Consider the following 19,246-nt stretch of genomic DNA (forward strand, 5'->3'; position numbering starts at 1 on the left):
TGGGCCTCCACTTCAATACCTGTCCCTTGTGCAATGAGCTTTCACTGTTCAGCAAATTAGAAAGTCAGAAGTCTAGAAATTACGGCCAGACTGGTGCAGAGTGATGAATGGTCCATGTTTTTATTGTTGACATGTTTATGAGAGTGCATATCAGGCAGTGTGCAGTCGATTAATACAGGATGAGGTGAAAGACAAAACAAAGACTACAATCTATGACTGTACGCTTAACCAGCTTGAGCTCCTGAAGAAAGACTACTAAGCATTGTTGGATTAAACAAAGAAAGCGGCAGCTGAAGAAGTAATGCAGCCCTTCTGTCAGTATCGGATCTTTTCAGTGTGACAGAACCATCAGTTAGATTGTCGTCAAGGCTTGGGGTTCATTTAAAACTAGTCCAAATCCAAGCCACTGCTTCCTGAGAGGCAAATTAAAATCACCTAAAGCCCATTAAACAGCATATTTGGACATACTGAGATTAATTCATACACAAAAAAAAACGAACACCATACTGAAGGGCAGCGCTCAAAAGGCTATGATGACACATACGACAACCTGGATAAACTTTCATAAAGGTTTATTCCAACAAGTGTCAGCTGGCATAAAGGCTGCTTATATACGTTTGAACTGGCACCTGTAGGAATAAGGCTTTATAAATGTGTACATAAGCTGTCATAACAGGCGCCATGCAGTCTTATAAACGCTGCTTTTTCAGAAAAGTGTGTCAAAATACTCAAAGGCCTCTTTTCCACTGTAAGGAATGGGTGCACAGCAGGACCTCTTACAAACCGTGCCCAGCACAGTGATCTCAACATGGTTCACTGACCATGCTCAGGGTCACAGAACTGTTTTTGGGATGACGCAATAGCGTCGCTACTCGCCGACTGGCTCTGCGTTTATACTGCTATTGTACAAGGCTGTCAAAGAAATGAAAGCAGTGCATGATTCTCAGTCCACAATTCAATAAACGTTAACCCCCCAATCTAACAATGATTGCTAAATCAGTGCTGCTAACTAGGACAAAGGAGCTGGTTGGCATCAGCTTATCTAGCAAGCTCCCAGCTCCTCCCACCACAGAGCAGGTTCAGTTCCAACTAAGAGAGCCACACTGACACAAGTTTCGATGATAAAAACTCAAACGTGAGGAAGCCGAATGGCTGGAAGGGCAGAAAGCCGTAATTGAACTTGGGCGGTAGTGCTCTGAGCTGTAGCTTGGAGGGCTAGGATAACACTAAAGATAGTTAGCAGGCGAAAGGTTCCACCCACCGAAGAACAGGCTTGGTCCTTACTAACTGACACTCAAACAAAACCCATTTAGTGGACAGACTCCGAAAGCACCACAGTGACTGGTGTTGGAGTGGCAGTCTGAATGTTCTGTAGCATTTAGCCCGTTAGCTGAGCTATTGTTTTAATTTCGTCTGGCTCTGATTTAGCAGCGCATCCAATGGAAAAAGGTCTCACGACTCCACCCAGCCCAACGGTACAGCTAAAGCCCTGAGACCCATCTGGCTCCACAGTGGAAAAGAGGCCAAAGGCTCGTACACGTGTTGAGGTATATCAGCAACATATAATGCATGAAATACTTTGCATAAGTAAACTTTGTGTAATTTTTGTTTAAATGTACTGATGTGTGTAATCTTAATGAAAATTTCCATGATGAAGAGCATAAACACACCAAGTGCTGCTCATACGCAACACTGGAGGACAAGAGCTGAAAACGAAGTTGTGGTTTCTGGCATATTTCCTACAATTTACTGGCATTTTTTTTAAAACCAAAGTGTCTTAATTTGGTGAGATGCATCATATTAAGACATCCTGGATGTGCTGATCCAAATGAGTCCAGTTAACTGAGCTGAGATACTTCATGGAAGTAAGCGCCCAACATTTTGGTGCCCTGGATGTAGTTTGACCTGTTAAGGAAAAAAAATGATAATTGAAAGAGAACCTATGAAAACAAATCACACCAGAATTTACATATACATGAGCGAGTGGCTTTGGAGGGGAGCTGGTTGATTATCATCCTTTAAAATGTGAAATCTAAAATTTCACCACGATTCGATCGGACTTGATTGAGTTGGTACGACTCAGTTCACACAGTCGTGGGACAGACGATTAAAACTATCCTCCAAAATGGCTTGAACCTTCAGAGTCTGAAAAAACAGATTTATAATCAACTATAAATCAAATCAAACGTGTAAAAATCAGCGGAGTCAAACGGTCACTTTCAGATACACAGTACTGTTAACAGTTAAGTTTCAGGCACCTATAAAAAAAAGATATTTAGCCAGTTATTTGATGGGTCACTAAGCATTTGTGTGTTCATAAGGGATTTTATTAGTCACTGTGTTTGCTCCACCCTTTCCAAACCTCTACTCGAGGAAGCTCAGCATTATTTGTCGTTGTCTTCCAATACTTGATTTGACTAATCGGTACTTCATTAAATAAAGTGGAAGCTGCCGATGGAAGTTAAGCAGACCATGTGATGGCTGGAAGTGTCATGTTTTAGTGTATTAATGTGTGTTTGAGTTTATTCTAATGTTATTTGGTGGTTTAACAGGCAGAAACACAGTCATTGTCCAGATAAAAGGTTTAAACAACGTGCTTAGCTGCCCAAGACTCTTGCATAAATGATAAAGCATCAATGCATTTTCACAGCCCTTGCCACACGCTCTCACACACACACACACACACACACACACACACACACACACACACACACACACACACACACACACACACACACACACAGACAGGCACACAGCCTGATTACTATGGATTAATATTACCTGTTGATCTTCTCGTTCTGGGAGTGAGCTCCATCATCTGATGAGCCGACAGGAAGCAGCATGACGTTGCGTCCGGTGGCCTCCTGGAAAGTCAGTGTCACTGGGATGCTTCCTCCTTCGCGGGTCAGATCAGGTTCCACTCCAAACACTAGGGAGAGAAAAAGGGTCAAAACTCTCTATATAAAGAAAAAAGAATATATCAAAAGAAAATCAAAGGCCATAAGTTGCCAAACAGGACCGGAGAGATTCCCATGCAGCCACATTTTGCTGCCAATTCAGTTCCCACTCTAATAGGTCTACATTCAGACCCAAACGTAGCCCAGTATTTCTCATGCTTATTCAGAGATGACCTCATTACAAGATCACATCTGGCCCCACAAGACTACATCTCTACTAATACGCACTTGTCTTCTATCGATTGTGTATTTTGTACAGCGCATGGAAATGAGCTCATCGCTGGAGCTGATGATCTTTTCTCACTGAGGATTTATGCACACAGTCCCAGCCAACATAAACACAATAAACCCAACTAAACATTATAACCACCAAGAGCTTAGACAAACTCAGGGCAGCTCTACTGACTGCACCTACACTCTTAAAAATGATGGTTCTTCAAGGGTTCTGCGGTAAAGAAAATGGGGTAACACTTTATCTGAAGGCTACCTACATAAGGGCTTTATGACGCATTCATAAGCACTGAATAATGTGTTTATGAAGCACCACTTGAACATTTATTAAGTGCTTATGTCGGTTCTCGCAACCTGACATAAGATGTTTTATGAAATAAATGACATTGTACTGACATAATAAGAATAAACGTTGAACATATTTACAGCACTAAACATATTTAAACCCTATACATAATTGCATCAATCATCTTATCCATGCCATGGAGGGAAGAGGGGGTGGTTTCCAGGCATATTTAACCTGATATCAGTACAATGTCATCTTAAGAATGCTGACATAAATAGTTATGTATAGTGTTTTAAATGTGTTTAGTGCTGTAAATATGTTCAACGTTTATTCTTATTATGTCAGGACAATGTCATTTATTTCATAAAACATCTTATGTCAGGTTGCGAGAACCGACATAAGCACTTAATAAACGTTCAAGTAGTGCTTCATAAACACGTTATTCAGCACTTATGAATGCGTCATGAAGTCCTTATGTAGGTAGCCTTCAAATAAAGTGTTACCGAAAAGGGTTCTATATAGAACCATGAACACTCAAAGAAGTCTTTGCATGATTGATCGGTTCTCTGCATTGTGAAACCGTTCTTCAGAACGATGGAGAACGTGCTGTAGATGGTAGAACTTTTTTTGAAAACTTACGATGAGCTTGTACCAATAGAAACACCCATTTTGGTACCATATTGAATCCCTAATCAAAAAGGTTTTACACAGAACCACATTCTCCATCAATCTGAAGAACGCTTTCACAACACAGAAGAACCTTTTCATCGTGTAAAGAGTTCTATATAGAACCATTTTCTTACTGAAGAACCATCGTTTTAAGTGTGTACAGTAACTTAGCACACAAAATGGTCTAATGGTAACTTACCAGTCTTCATGGCCTTTCTTCCAGCCATGTAGTGAGGATGGTTGAAATCAGACACCCAGGCTTTGGCTCCATGGCCCATGTACACCTTCATCTTGTTGGGGCTCTCCAGCTCGGCAAACTTCTTCTCCAAGTAGGAGGTCACCTAAGAGACAGAAACGTCATAGGATTTCTGTAAGGTCTCTGAAAAGCAGTGTCCAGAACACCAAGTTTGTTCCACTCTTTCTCTCAAAAAAGCAGAGAGAAAATTCAAATATTCCTACATTCCTCAAAAACTCAGACTGAATTTACACACATGGCAGAAATGATATCTTCCAAGTGTAAATATGTGCCAGAATATATTACTTCAATGATGTGTAGTGTAGTGGTTAACACTTCTGCCTTGGACACTGTAGACTGGGGTTCAATCCCCCACCTGGGTAAGCACCCACCACTATACCAATAAGAGTCCTTGGGCAAGACTCCTAACACCACCTTGGCCTCCCTGTGTAAAATAATCAAATTGGAAGTCGCTCTGGAAAGGAGTCGTAAATGTCTGTAAATAATGGTATTTATCAGACTCGCTCCATTGGTTGGATCACATGCCAGGTACTGAGGGTTTTTACTGAACTGGGAAAATCTGCTTTAGCTACAGCACCAGCGAACTGGACCCTCACTACAGGAACCACTACAACTCAGCTCGCAGGGCCACACAGTCGCTTTAACCTTTTCCTCTCTAATCGCTTCCACTCTGCCTGCTATTATTACTTATACTACTATTCTCTTATTTTATTATTGACTTGTTTATATATTATTCATATTCTTATTCTCATTTTAATTATGATTATTTTATTTTAGTCATTTTAATTGATTTTTAGTTTACTTTTTGATCTTATACTCCTTTTATTTTGATTCATCAACTTTCACATTTTAGCTACGTTTTGATTATTGTTTTATATTTTCTACTGTATTTTTATGCATTTTTATTAATAATAAGGTTTGATTTTTTTATACCTACCTGATCTGACTATCTTTTTTTATTAAATGGACTTTAATTATTTGACATGTTCTTACACATTGTCAGTCCCTTGTCCTGCGTCCAAGGTTGGTTGATTGATGTTAAATTTAGTCAATACATTTATTATTCATCATGCTGTTAGAATTATGATAAGATATTATTTATTTATAGATATTTGTTACTTGTCTTGAGTTATGGTCCACTGGAATATGTCTACTGGCAGAAAATATTGCACTTGCGCTAGATAATATGACTAGGATGTAGAAATAAGTTTTAAAAAATCGTATAATATTCATACAACAATCTTCAAATGAGAAATATTAGATATAACAACTAGACTGAAGATGATTAAATTTACCAAATTAATTTTTGCAGTATATATCCTCAGGGAACATTTCTTTTTTTTTTTTCCTCAAGTCAAGTTGTGCCGACAGGTATTGCAGAGTTTTTTTTAGAAACATAGCAACAGGGCGTATAATTATCTTTTCACTCTCACGGGATGACAATCATGAAGGATGTGTCTTGCACTGATGGAAAGGGTGTAGGTCATCGCTCTTTCTGTGGGAAGCACCTACAGAGCCGCACGCTCTATATAGTTGCCATTGCTGGAGGGCCATTCAGCTAACAGCTCCTCATTGCTGGCACATCTCCAACAATGACTCTTCACATTCACTGCACCAGTGGTTCCTGACTAAGTCCTTGAGGACCCTTATTAAACCACATTTAAGTTCCCGGTACATAGGAAGCAGGTAGTCGACACTTGAAACCCTGACCTCTAGGTGTAAGAAGCCAAAATAACTGGCCTGGCTGGGGATCCTTAAAGGAATGGTTTGGCAAAAAAAATCACATTTACACTATTTCTCACCATTTAGTTTAGAGCTAAAGTGGCAAAGCTACCATTGCAAACAAACACTAGAACCCAATAGTCATCCAAATGGCCCAAATCGTTCCTGTAAAAATCCATCGGCAAAACTTCCTCAACTTGATCAAACCTCATCGAGGTCTTCATTTGACTCACCTGGTCTTGTAGATGTGGTTTAGGACAAAGTATGACTTAGTCTGAGCCATACAAATGGATCAAAACGCAGGCAGCTACGTTAGACAACAGGATCTGCATTCACAAACCACCTTATGTCCTGATTTAGGATCAGTATTTGTGACGATGACGTGTCATAATGTCATAAATATGGAGGGATCTGTATGGAGGTGAAATGTAAAATGGGTAATTTGCTAAACTATCCCTTTAATATCGTAATCATGACTGGATTGTTTGGAATGCTGGTTACAGGTATAAGCCTTCAAAGCCTTTCTTACCATTCTTTTTTTTTCTCTTAAGTCAAGTTGTGCCGACAGGTATTGCAGAGTTTTTTTAGAAACATAGCAACAGGGCGTATAATTATCTTTTCATTCTCACGGGATGACAATCATGAAGGATGTGTCTTGCATTGATGGAAAGGGTGCAGGTCATCGCTCTTTCTGTGGGAAGCACCTGCAGAGCCGCACGCACTGGATGGTTTGGAATGCTGGTTACAGGTATAAGCCTTCAAAGCCTACCCACCTGTTTCTCCACCACTTTTGGGTCCATGTCTGGCACCAGCCGGATGGAGAACTTGCCGTTGACTTTGCGTGGGATGACTGTCTTGGCGCCACCACCGGAGAAAGCTCCCTCAATTCCATGCAGCGAGAGAGAGGGGTACCTCCATCGGTGCATCAACACTTGCTCCTACAGGGAAAAGAGAAACTTATACCATTTCACCTGACTGATCAATAATTAGAGGGAGAGGTTGCGGTTATTCAAATGCACGGTGGTGTTTAGACATTTAGCCAAGTTTTCAAAGAACAGAACAGTTGCCTTCAAAAGTTTGGGAACCCCTAGTCAAAACCGTATGTTTTGTTGATTTTCTAAGTGAAAATATGTTAACACCTCTACAGGGAACACAACGTTTACAATTGGAAAAATGTGGCCTGTGCAAAAAAAAAACAATTCTGGTACATTTTAGATTTTATGCTTTAACTTGTGCACTAAAATTTTCAGAAAATGCCACATTCAAATGTATTCTCTGTAGAAGTGTTCAATCATTTTCGCTTAGAAAAATCAACAAAACAGGCCGTTTGTACAATCTCAAGATTGTAAGACTGTTTAATTTAAGACTGTAGTTTGGAATTAAAGTGGAATAAACCATGTAGCACCTTGTTTTTTTTTTTTTTTTAATAGTGTTTGCCCAAATGAAATGCGTAGCTGTACATGAAACCATTTCATTCAAAAAGATGAACAAAGTTGTGCAGCTCTCCGAATAATCATTATGTAGGTCAACATGCCTCTAAAACACAGTTAAATCAATACATCAACCCAAACTAGCAGTTATGGCTCCCATATTATGCTACATGTGTGCAATAAACTAATGTACATTTTTATTTGCTTAATTTTCACTAGTTTTTTCTTCATAGCAGCATTAAACCATCTCTAATAGTCATCAGATTAGGATACCATATAGAAATGGCATTTAGGCTGTGGCGCTTTCACCTCTGGACACAGAAAGCGCGTCACCGAAACACCTTTCGCCTTTTCGACAGGTCGTCTGCGTCTGAATAGTAAAAGAGAAAGGTACCTTGGTGTGGTGCAGCAGCCGGTTAGCACCCACATCCTTAGCATATTCTTCCAAGTCAAAGTCGATTTTCTCGTAGAGCTTCTTCTCCTCTTCAGTGACGAGAGCCACGTCATCATACATGCCTGGCACCAGGATCTTCCCCTTCTTATCCAGCAAAGAGGCTGAAACCCCAAACACACACATACGTTACACAGCAGGTGAGGGAACTGTGGCGAATTAAAGGGAATTAGACCAAAAAGTCTGGTTCCATTGACCTACATTAAAAGTAAAGTAGGTTTTGTTAAGTTACCATTCTGGAGATACGAGGTTTCTTCCAGCAACAGCGATATGTGTTTTTAATAAATTCAAGCTAGAAAGATGCTTAGAGGACGTTATGAGGCCCAACTGTCCCCAGAGAAAACTCACTTGTTCAGATTTACCACTACTTTACACTCAAACTCGGCAAATTTACATATACAACACACTGCAGACGCCATAGCTCCTGATTCCAATCACCACTGCTGTCAAGAAATCAGAGCTGGTCATTTCTCTCCAATGAACCAATTCATATCAAACCACTCCGAATGACCGGGTTTACATCTCAACCACTGAATTCCGCAGAAATTTGGGAAAATAAGTGGAATTCCACCCTTAAGATGCTATTCACTTCACCACCACCCTATAGCTTCCATGCTTGTCTCATGTTATTAGGACAGAAAAGTCAAATGGTCTTAATGACCAATAAAACAAAGTTTAAAATAATAATAATATCCGATTATTAAAATATCTTCTTCTTCTTCTTTCGGCTGCTCCCTTTAGGGGTCGCCACAGCGGATCATCTGCCTCCATCTTGCCCTATCCACTGCCTCCTCTACTTTCACACCAACCATCTCCATGTCCACCTTCACTACATCCATAAACCTTCTCTGAGGTCTACCTCTTCTCCTTCTACCCAGCAGCTCCATCTGCAACATTCTTTGCCCAATATATCCACTATTCCTCCTCAACACATGTCCAAACCATCTCAACCTGGCCTCTCTGGCTTTATCTCCAATCTGATTATTAAAATATCAAAGTAAAAAAAGATCCTTGATCAGCACCTTTAACATATCACAACCACGTTATCTAGCAGTGCGTCACGCCGTCCGTAGCAGAGACAGACACCCCTCACTCCGTTCAGTACTCCAACCCCCAGAATTCTCACGTGATCAGGAACCCTCAGCCATCCACCTACCAACGTTCGCGCTCACCTGAGTATTGATTGGTTTCACCTGTCTCAAGGACTATATATGTTTGTCACCGTGTGCTTGTCTTTGGGAAGTATTGTTCCAGTCCCTGTGCATTAAAGAGCCTTGTTTTGGTGTGTTGACTTTCTGGTTATTGATATTCTGCCCGTTTCCGTTTACGACTCTCGCCTTACCCTGTTGGACTACGTTTTTGATCTCGTGTATTCTGACCCTCGACTGCTTGTGCTTCGTTTCTGGATTCTCCCTGCATTAACCTTCTTACTATAACCTGAACATTCTTCAACCATGGCACAGTGCGATCACAATACGGCATTACGTTCACATCGTGCAGCACAAGTGGACACGTGTCTGCTCAGACTCACACATAAGGGCAATCAGGTCAGTCATGGCTTCGTGAACAGAGCCTCCAAACACTCCAGAGTGCAGATCCTTATCACAGCACTCCATCTAAGGACAAGGCAGATAAACACTCTGAAGTTAGACAAAAAGGTGTGACATGACTGAAATAGCACTATAATCTATAAAACACAATATTGTTGAGAACGTCTCTACAAAATGGGCAAAATCTAAAGAAAAAAATGCAAAAAAAAAAATTGTTCATTAAAAAATATTTGCCCATTTTGAGTGTGATGCCAATAACACATTCCAAAAAAGTTGGGCAACAAAGACTGGTACAGTTGTGTAATGATAACACAGAGAGGGTGTCAGGGAGAAGTATACCGGTATAAAGCTCAATACCAGTGCGGCATTGTCCCATGACATGGATCTTACCGAGGACACTGTGAGAAGCCTAAAATTATTCTTATAAACCCAAAAAAAAAATCATAAACACATAAAATAAATTTGCAGTGTTGGTACAGATCACACAGGCTTCTTTTCCCATGTTTCTACTGGATAAAATGCATAATAAAAATGAAAAAATATCTATTTGCTATCATTGTTATTGTTGATATTATTTTGCAAATTATGATAAACGTGTTACTGCGCTGATGGTGGAAAATTCTGGAATATAAACTGAATAGAAAAACGGTGCAAACATGTCAGGAGCTGAAGTAAAACCAGCATTTAGTGTATCTGCTCATAAAAGCATGACATAAAACTGGAGTAAACACATTAAAGAGGGAAAAAAAAAAACACTATCACCATAAAAATGAGGAAAATGTCTCATTTTCAGAAAACGAGTTGAGATGTCCATCACCAGCACTCCTGATTTAACAGATGACGCACTGAAAATCCACAAGGTAAAATCACTAATTATTAATACTGGCCTGTCACAATGATCAGTTTGGAAATGACTGAATGAAACCAGTGGCCTACTTAAAAAAACACTGTTTATTGTATCAATACTATTTGCATTATTCTAATATATGTATAATATGTTTTTATGATAAATGAGCATTTACTGCCCAGATAAACAGCTCTGTAAATATAAAATTATCAGGTGCCAATACTTTTGCACAGCACGACACCCGTATATATATATATATATATATATATATATATGTGTGTGTGTGTGTGTGTGTGTGTGTGTGTGTGTGTGTGTGTGTGTGTGTGTGTGTGCGCGCAAATGTGAATATTAGAATAGATACAAATGACATTAATCATTAAGTATGATGATGGATATTAATAAATCCATGTGATGGTCCGCGGGCCTCCAGGAGAAATCTGGAACCGGACTGGGCGCGTTAATCTAGCACGCCACCACATTTTTTGCAAAATATACATGTGGTGGGTGAACTCAGATTTATATTATATTCATTTTCCATAAAGATTCATCTCACCAAGCACTGAACAGGAGTGGCTGAATGAAGAGAAGTTATTTCGGCTTCTTACCTCAATAAAGAAGTAGCAGATTCCTCTCAGGCCGTAGGTGATGCAGGGCTTGTTCTTGCCCAGCCAGTAGTTGTCGGAGATGCAGACGTAATCCACGTCTTTAAAGAAGGAGTCTTTGCGGGAGAACACCAGCTCGTCCAAGCCCTCAGAGCCAGACTCCTCCATCCCCTCGAAGCAGAATTTGATGTTAATGGGCAGCTCCTGCAATGAAGAAGGAGGAAAGATCCTTTCAACTGGTCCTGTTTTAGGATGTTCTGATCCGCACAGGCAACACCGTCCCTGCACAAGAAACCCTTCATCATGAACTCAGAGCACTTTTAAGGATAACTAGGCTGTGGAATTCTTCTCTAGTGAAAACTAAGGCCAGGCAATGTGACAGAATGCATGGTCGTGATAAACTCTATGATAATATGCTTTTCTAAGCATATCGTGAACATGATCAGTTATTAAAAACACTTCCCATCTGGATGTTTCACGAAAAATGGCACAAAAAGAGCATAATTTGTCCTGGCGGCTGGATTTACTGCAGTACAATGTGTGGAATGTTGATTAAAAATCATCGTATTCGCAGTTTTTGAGATTTTTTTTTTAAAACATCCATCCATTTTCTAAGCCGCTTCTCCGTCAGGGTCGCAGGGGGGTGCTGGAGCCTATCCCAGCAGTCTTCGGGCGGAAGGCAAGATACACCCTGGACAGGTCGCCAGTCCATCGCAGGGCAGACAGACAGACACAGACAGTCACTCACACCTAGGGGCAATTTAGCATGTCCAATTGGCCTGACTGCATGTCTTTGGACTGTGGGAGGAAACCGGAGAACCCGGAGGAAACCCACTCAGACACGGGGAGAACATGCAAACTCCACACAGAGAGGACCCCGGTCACCTGGCAGGGGAATCGAACCCAGGCCCTCCTCGCTGTGAGGCGACAGTGCTACCCACCGTGCCACCGTGCCACCCCTTTTTTAAAACAGGCAGTACTTTATCTGTTCCAACTTAGCAGATATCAGGAAAAATTAATATCATGGCATCACCTAACATCTACAAGGTGGACTGACAAAGGTAGGAGTGTCTTATAGAGTGGACAGTGAGTGGACACAGTGTTTGTACCAGCACAGCACACACTAACACACCACCACCACGTCAGTGCTGAGAATGACCCACCACCCAAATAGTACCTGCTCTGTGGGGGTCCATGGGGTCCTGACCACTGAAGAACAGGGTAACAGAGTATCAGAGAAACAGATGGACTACAGTCTGTAACTGTAGAACTACAAAGTGCAGCTATACAGTAAGTGGAGCTGATAAAATGGACAATGAGCGTAGAAACAAGGAGGTGGTCATAATGTTATGCCTGATGGGTGTAATGTGATATTGTGATATTACATTTTTGTCATTATCTTTAACTGAAACCTTGTAATCTTCTGAACACACGTCTGCAAAGTCAGTATATCTTTCAATGAAAAGCCAACCAGCTTGAACAAAGTTCACAAAACAACCTTTGGATCCCACCGCCACTCTGCCGTGGCCTAATAAGTGATCTCTGAACTGAATACATAATGACATGCTGCACTTCAGCCAAGCGTTAAGCTTTATTACAGGTTCTACAATTCTGAAGGATGGAAATGTTTCATGATCTCTGGCAAGTGACTACATAAAGTGCTAAAGGCTGGCCAACAGCATGTAGTCAGCTTCAAATGAAACGTACGCCTCACACTGACCTAGCTGGACATTTAGTGTAGTTTTATTAACTTGCAACACTGTGTATATTTCAGTCGTACCACTAAAGCAGAGGTCTCCAAATCTGGACCTTGAATCTGGATTTCAGTTTGGGATTTTGCGATTGAACTGTCAAATGTAGCTCATTGGTCACCTGCGGTCACATCTACCAGTAGTGTTAAAATCCAGGACCGGAAACTGGACTCAAGGTCCAGATTTTAAGGCATCTGCACTAAAGCTTGGGCAACCCTGAAATAGTTCCATATTAAAATAATAAACAAACAAGTGCTCTGTACTAATGTAGTGACAAAGCAAGCAAGTGGCACACCTAATTTGGGTGATGCTAAATGTGTGCCGTACCTGTCCTATCTTCTGAAAGGCCTCGATAACGTTGAACCAGGCGAGCACAGGACCCTTGTCGTCTGTAGATCCACGTCCATAAAGTTTTCCTGCAGGATAAACAAGATTTCAGTCATGACCTCAGCACTTTACAGGATTTTAAACGGTCCATATCATATTCATCAGTTTATGTACCAAAAACAGTCGTAATTCATTTCTGTGGGGTCACTTTTGTCTTCGTGCCCGATAATTAAAGGGCTCATATCAAGGAAACCCATATTTTCCTCAGATAAAACAGTTTGATGTACTATATAAACACTGTTAACGTTTTTAAACACATCATTCACCTCCCCAGGCCATAGGGGCCATGGAAGCTATATATACATAATATACTGTATGTATGTATGTATGCATATGTGTGTGTATATATATATATATATATATATATATATATATATATATATATATATATATATATAAATTCTTTATATGATGTCACAAAAAACAATGCAATCACAACTAATTATTTCTATGTATGGACTGAGGACAGAATGGCACACTCTAAACCATGTTTACCTGATACATGAAAATCTTTTGTTTTAAACACGTGAAAATGACAGAGGCGCTTTAACAACCACCAGCGAAGTTAAACCAAATTTGCACATTTGTGAAACATGTTTAATACGGCCCAGTGTGTCTCTCCTGTAATAGGTGATATAGTGTGGGCCAGTGTATTTATCTTATTGGGCAGTAAAGAAGCCAATAAAATTGGGGCAGTCGTGGGCTGGAGGTTAGGGAACTGGCCCTGTGACCGGAAGGTCGCTGGTTCGAGTCCCAGGGCCGACAGTTCATGACTGAAGTGTCCTTGAGCAAGACACCTAACCCCCAACTGCTCCCCGGGCGCCGTGGATATGGCTGCCCACCGCTCCGGGCAAGTGTGTGCTCACTGCCCCCTAGTGTGTGTGTGTGTGTGTGTGTGTGTGTGTGTGTGTGTGTGTGTGTGTGTGTTCACTAGTGTGTATGTGGTGTTTCACTTCACGGATGGGTTAAATGCGGAGGTGGAATTTCCCCAGTTGTGGGATCAAAACGTATCACTAAAACTGCAATACTGAATGGTTTGAATTAGAGCTAATTAACAGCAATAAATAAAAAAAAATTCTGGGAAGCTCCATATTTTTAAGACTTTATTCAAGTTTAACAATTGTTGGAACTATTTGTCAGTAATGTTTAATTAAATCTACTGCAGCCTGATCCATTACTGACCATATAACACTAATGTGTGTGTGTGTGTGTGTGTGTGTGTGTGTGTGTGTGTGTGTGTGTGTGTGTGTGTGTGTGTGTGTGTATTGGCTCATAAGGGAGCACATCACTCCTATCCTTAAATCTCTACACTGGATACCAGTATGTTACAGGATAGACTTTAAGGTACTATTACTGGTCTATAAATGTCTTAATGGTGCAGGACCAGTATATTTATTAGATGTGCTCCAGCAATATGAGCCGGGCAGAACTCTCAGATCATCAGGAACTGGTCAGTTAGTGCAGCCTAAGGTAAAAACTAAACACGGAGAGGCGGCATTTAGCTACTACGCTGCTCTGAAATGGAAGCAGTTGACAGAGAGCATCAGAAGAGCCCCAACACTCGACACTTTTAAATCCAGAATGAAAACCTTCATGTTTGAGCCTTTAGCTCAGTTTAATCCACTTTTATCCTGTAACGGCACTCATTTAACTTCTTTTATATCTATTGTTTTAATCATGTTTCTTATTTTTATTCTAATTTTTTATCTCCTTCTTTTAAATTTGATTAACTTCTTTTAAATCTATTGTTTTAATTATGTTTTTTAAATTTTTTAATTTACATAAATTTTATTTTATTTACATTAATTACATTTTTCTGTATTTTTTCATTTGTAAAGCACTTTGAATGACCGTTGTGTATGAAAGGTGCTATATAAATAAACTTGCCTTGCCTTGCCTTGCCTTGCCTTGCCTTGCCTCATATTACTGATAATCAGATTGTTTTCAGCAAGTTGATATCAGTCATGAAATTCACACATAACATATATATTACATACAATACAGAAGGTTTTGTGTCTTAGCTTACTAATTAAATAATGAACTAAATAACAAAAATTGTACTGATTAAATTACGGTAAATTACTCCTAAACTACACAATATTCTGAATGGAGATTCCCTATCAGACCGAAAATGTAAACCAGGACTAGGCTTAATCCTTGTCTGTACAATGAGCCTTACAAGCAATAAAATCTACACTGCAGTCCAGATTATTATGCAATGTCTAAGAGCAGAACTGTCATGAGACAGGATATCCACACTCAAACAAGTTCTGCACACTTTAGTTTTGTTTTAAAGGGAGGTGACGGCAACGAGCTTCCGTGCAGTCATCAGCAGACACGAGTCACGAGGCTACTGAATCAGGACTTTTTCAAAAGGAAGGGAAAAAAAAGAACCGTCTCTGCTCCAGGCCACAAAATAAAGTGCCGAGTCAGCGTCACTTCTCTTCTTTTTTGTATCATCAGCCTCAAATAAGCCGTGCATTTCTGCGTCACATATCCACCAGTTAACAAATCATCAGTGTTAGTGCAAATTCATCCTTTTCTTAAGGCCGACCACATATTTCGGTGACACCAGTCACGGTCACATCTCTGTAAAAGGCCCCAGAGTTTCACCTTTTCATCTAAAGGCCTCATAGTGCATGAAAGCCAAGTAAGCTTTAGCTTTAGATGAATGAATGGTTATTTAGCTCTTGTATCCTTTAACCAGAGACTAGAGTGACCAAGAAGGATTTATTATTCAGATCTGTGAGAACTTTCATACACACATTTTCTGCTAATTTGACTGTAATTTCTACTTATGCGCTCATTTAAACATATTGGAGGACAAAATAAAGCTAAAAATGTGCCATAACTTTATCACAGGCCACCGCAATATGTTCAGAGCAGCACACAAACAGTAACTGTGTATTAAAATGGGTTCTCTGTAGAGGATGGAATAACATCTGTTCACTTCTAGGAAATCAACCAAATGTGTCATTTGATCTGGGGCGCTCAAACTTTTGCACTTATACTAGAGCCCTTCAAAGACCAGGTTCTTCTGTTACTGTGGCTTTTATTTTACACCTGTAAACGCTTCACAGTGGCAATTCAGTCCTGCATACCGTCTTTCTCCACCAGTGTGAAGGGCTCCGTGTCCCAGCCGTCCTCAATGTTGGCTGGCTGGACGTCCAGGTGGCCGTAGATGCACACAGTCTTCTTGCCAGGGTCACAGCCCAGCCTGCCCAGGATTATGGGTGGAAGAGGGATCTCCTCACCCCCTGGCAACTAAGACAGAGAAAAACAGTGGACGTTATGACTCATGATGCGATGAAAAGACATGACGAGACCACACCCACCTTGCATCTCATGCATACTCTTTTGACTTCATTACAACAAGAATCTGGCATCTACCCACTCTTGACTGCCCAATTATATCTTCAGCAAGAACAAATACTCAAATATTCTAGCAATTCAAGGCATGCTGTGCTGACGTAACCTCAAAAGAATCCCAGAATCCATTTGTTTTGATTACGATGGACCAAACAGCAAATCATCCTCAATGTAGAAAAAGGCTCGAGAGCACCTCTCCAAGCACAACAGCCAGAAACCCACCTTCTCCTTGCCAATGTCCACCAGCTCCACAGAGCCCCCGAGCCTCTCTATGTCTTTAGCCGCCATCTCCATCATTTTCTGGATCTCTCCTCGTTTCTCCGGCCAGGCGGACACGCTCTGCACTGCCACCCATTCAGCCAGACGCTGCAGACATGAAAAGACTTGCAGTTCAACTGATTCTCCCAAACGAAACCATTAAATCGTAAACGAAGCCATTGGGAGTGGTTTGGTGCAAAAAGCTCTCACTGCAAAAATGGTATCCTGTAAAGTGAAATGATCTTAAATCTAGTCGACACATCTAACATTTACCATTTCGAGAAGTTGTGCGCTCATTATAAGATTAACCAGCCTATTTCTAGACATTTTTACTCTAGTTTTAAGTCATCGTATTAAGTAAAATGATCTCACTGTGATGGCAGATAGGTTTGCTGCTTTCATTTCTTAAACCTATTAAAAATGATCTGCCAACATCGTGAGATAGTTTTACTTAATAAAATCACTTAAAACAAGCAAAAATGTCCAGAAATAAGGTAAATAATCTGAAATTCAGCTTAAAACAATCTCAACAGGAGGAATAATAGATATATTAACAATATGTAAGATGATTTTACTTGACAAGATGCTTTTTTCGCAGTGCTGTTCTTGAGAAACTTACACAGTCAGAATTGTTCACAGTGGTGGCGATAGGAACCAGACGTCTGAGGAGTTTAACGCCTCTAAAAGCTCCGTTACAGAGGTTCTTATATGAAATGGTTACGAATATTTGAGTGACACTGTTTTATGATCATTTTGAGCAGATTTTGGCCTCTTGTTTTAATTGTTTTAAGCGCATTCACAGCAGATACATGCATGCAAAACAGTCCCCAAAAGACGTTTTACAGATTTACCACTATTTTACCATCACCAACGTTACATATAAAGCTCAGAAGACACATATAGGTTCACTGGTGGTTTTGGATAGTAAATAAAATGGCTATATTTCTGTTGCAGACATGGCGACACCTGGTTCCTATCACCGCCACTGTGAAGAAACCAGTCTCTACAACGAGTCATTCCTCACTAAATCACTCTGAATGACTCAGTTTACTTTATATGATGCAGAGACTTTGATTAAGTGGTGGAATTCACCTTTAAAACGATCTCCATTTATCAGTGACATTCATCAGTCACAGTTGCATTGCTCTCAACAAGGGTTTCAGTCATAAGAGAATGAGTGCAAGATCTGTATCCATACCTGGACGTACTGGTCCTGGTGCTCGTCCACATACTTGAAGAGGGCTGGAAGGTAAGACATGACGTTCCGAGTCCTGAAACCTGCGAAGGGGATCTCAGTCTGAAGCACTTCCACCTGAAGAAGCACAGACTTTGATTTTAAGACACACAGACTCCACCTATTCAGCTCTGCAACTGCTGACAGCTCTGTTCCTTTATCAAAGCTGATAAGAGCGCTGCTGGGTTTAAAGGTGACTTTAAAACAGGGACTGATGGTCCCTCATCAGGTTACCTGAAGGTGGGGTCTCAGAACTGAGGTCTCAATCTAGTCACTGCTGCTGGACATTTACATCAGACTGTGACCTCAAAGTAGGTTTTATTATTTCCTTTCCAGCCTATTAACAGTGACCAAACGGTCTGATGAATATCTTAATCAGATCTAACAGTGATCTACATGAGGAACTGATTAAGGTCTGTGTTCCACATGCAGATCACAGTTAGATGAAATGCATAGCTGGGTACTGCAGCCTTAGGCAGCTCTTACCCGCTGAAATATGAACCCGAAATCATCTATCCTCTCATTTACTCCTCCATCAAATACATACCTGATCAGATTTCTCCTGCAACTCACTTTGAGCACTGCTCAACAAAAATGCGCTACTTTATCCCACTCGCATTTCCGCTTCTGCCACGCCGGCATGCCAACCAATCAAATCGCTGCTTTCCCGTTCAGTCTGAAATTGACACCTGCGAGGACCAATCAGCTTTCGCGTTTCCCTGAAGGCGGCGCTCTCTCGTTATCATGTGATGACTCGGACTGGCTGAAATAGCCGGTTGGTGGCTGTGGACCTGAACAGCCACTAGGTGGCAGAAGAGATGGCTGAATATTTAAAGAGACAATAATAATAATAATAATAATAATAATAAGATGAAACCGTTAGTTTTACTTCAAGGTGGTAAATGCAGTAAAGGCAGTTTACTACCTGCACACTTTTCACTCATTTAGAAAGAAAATGATTTCTTTTTTTTTCTTTATTCAAAAAAAAAAGAAATAATAATAATAATAATAATAATAATAATAAATAAGTATTCTATTAAGAAAAAAAACAAATATATATATATATATATATTTATATATATATATATATATATATATATATATATGTATATATATGTGTGTGTGTGTGTGTGTGTGTGTGTGTGTGTGTGTGTGTGTGTGTGTGTGTGTGTGTGTGTGTGTGAAATTTCCTCCAGCAAAAACCTTTCCTCATTTGCCGCAAAAAAAATAAGTATGACTTTTCACC

General features: G+C 40.4%; 1 protein-coding gene across 2 annotated transcripts; it reads right to left on the bottom strand.

The window, feature by feature from the left end:
* Nucleotides 1–96: 96 nt before the first annotated feature.
* cndp2 (carnosine dipeptidase 2) lies at nucleotides 97–18,645 on the bottom strand. Of its 2 annotated transcripts, XM_017700602.2 has the most exons (12): nucleotides 18,548–18,645; nucleotides 17,965–18,078; nucleotides 16,731–16,874; nucleotides 16,241–16,403; nucleotides 13,080–13,168; nucleotides 11,005–11,205; nucleotides 9,534–9,618; nucleotides 7,946–8,106; nucleotides 6,895–7,059; nucleotides 4,343–4,484; nucleotides 2,782–2,929; nucleotides 97–1,905 (listed from the first exon to the last, which is right to left on the bottom strand). In XM_017700602.2, exons 2-12 carry the CDS (start codon nucleotides 18,022–18,024, stop codon nucleotides 1,839–1,841), a joined length of 1,425 nt encoding a protein of 474 aa, XP_017556091.1. In that variant the 5' UTR covers nucleotides 18,025–18,078; nucleotides 18,548–18,645; the 3' UTR covers nucleotides 97–1,838. The 2 variants fall into 2 exon arrangements, with proteins under 2 accessions (XP_017556091.1, XP_037394590.1); XM_037538693.1 differs by lacking the exons at nucleotides 11,005–11,205; nucleotides 13,080–13,168; nucleotides 16,241–16,403; ... (1 more) ...; nucleotides 17,965–18,078; nucleotides 18,548–18,645 and adding an exon at nucleotides 12,431–12,435 and having other exon boundaries at nucleotides 9,534–9,575.
* Nucleotides 18,646–19,246: the final 601 nt, after the last annotated feature.

This window comes from Pygocentrus nattereri, chromosome 1 (assembly GCF_015220715.1).
Source record: "Pygocentrus nattereri isolate fPygNat1 chromosome 1, fPygNat1.pri, whole genome shotgun sequence".
In the NCBI taxonomy this organism is placed as follows: domain Eukaryota; kingdom Metazoa; phylum Chordata; class Actinopteri; order Characiformes; family Serrasalmidae; genus Pygocentrus; species Pygocentrus nattereri.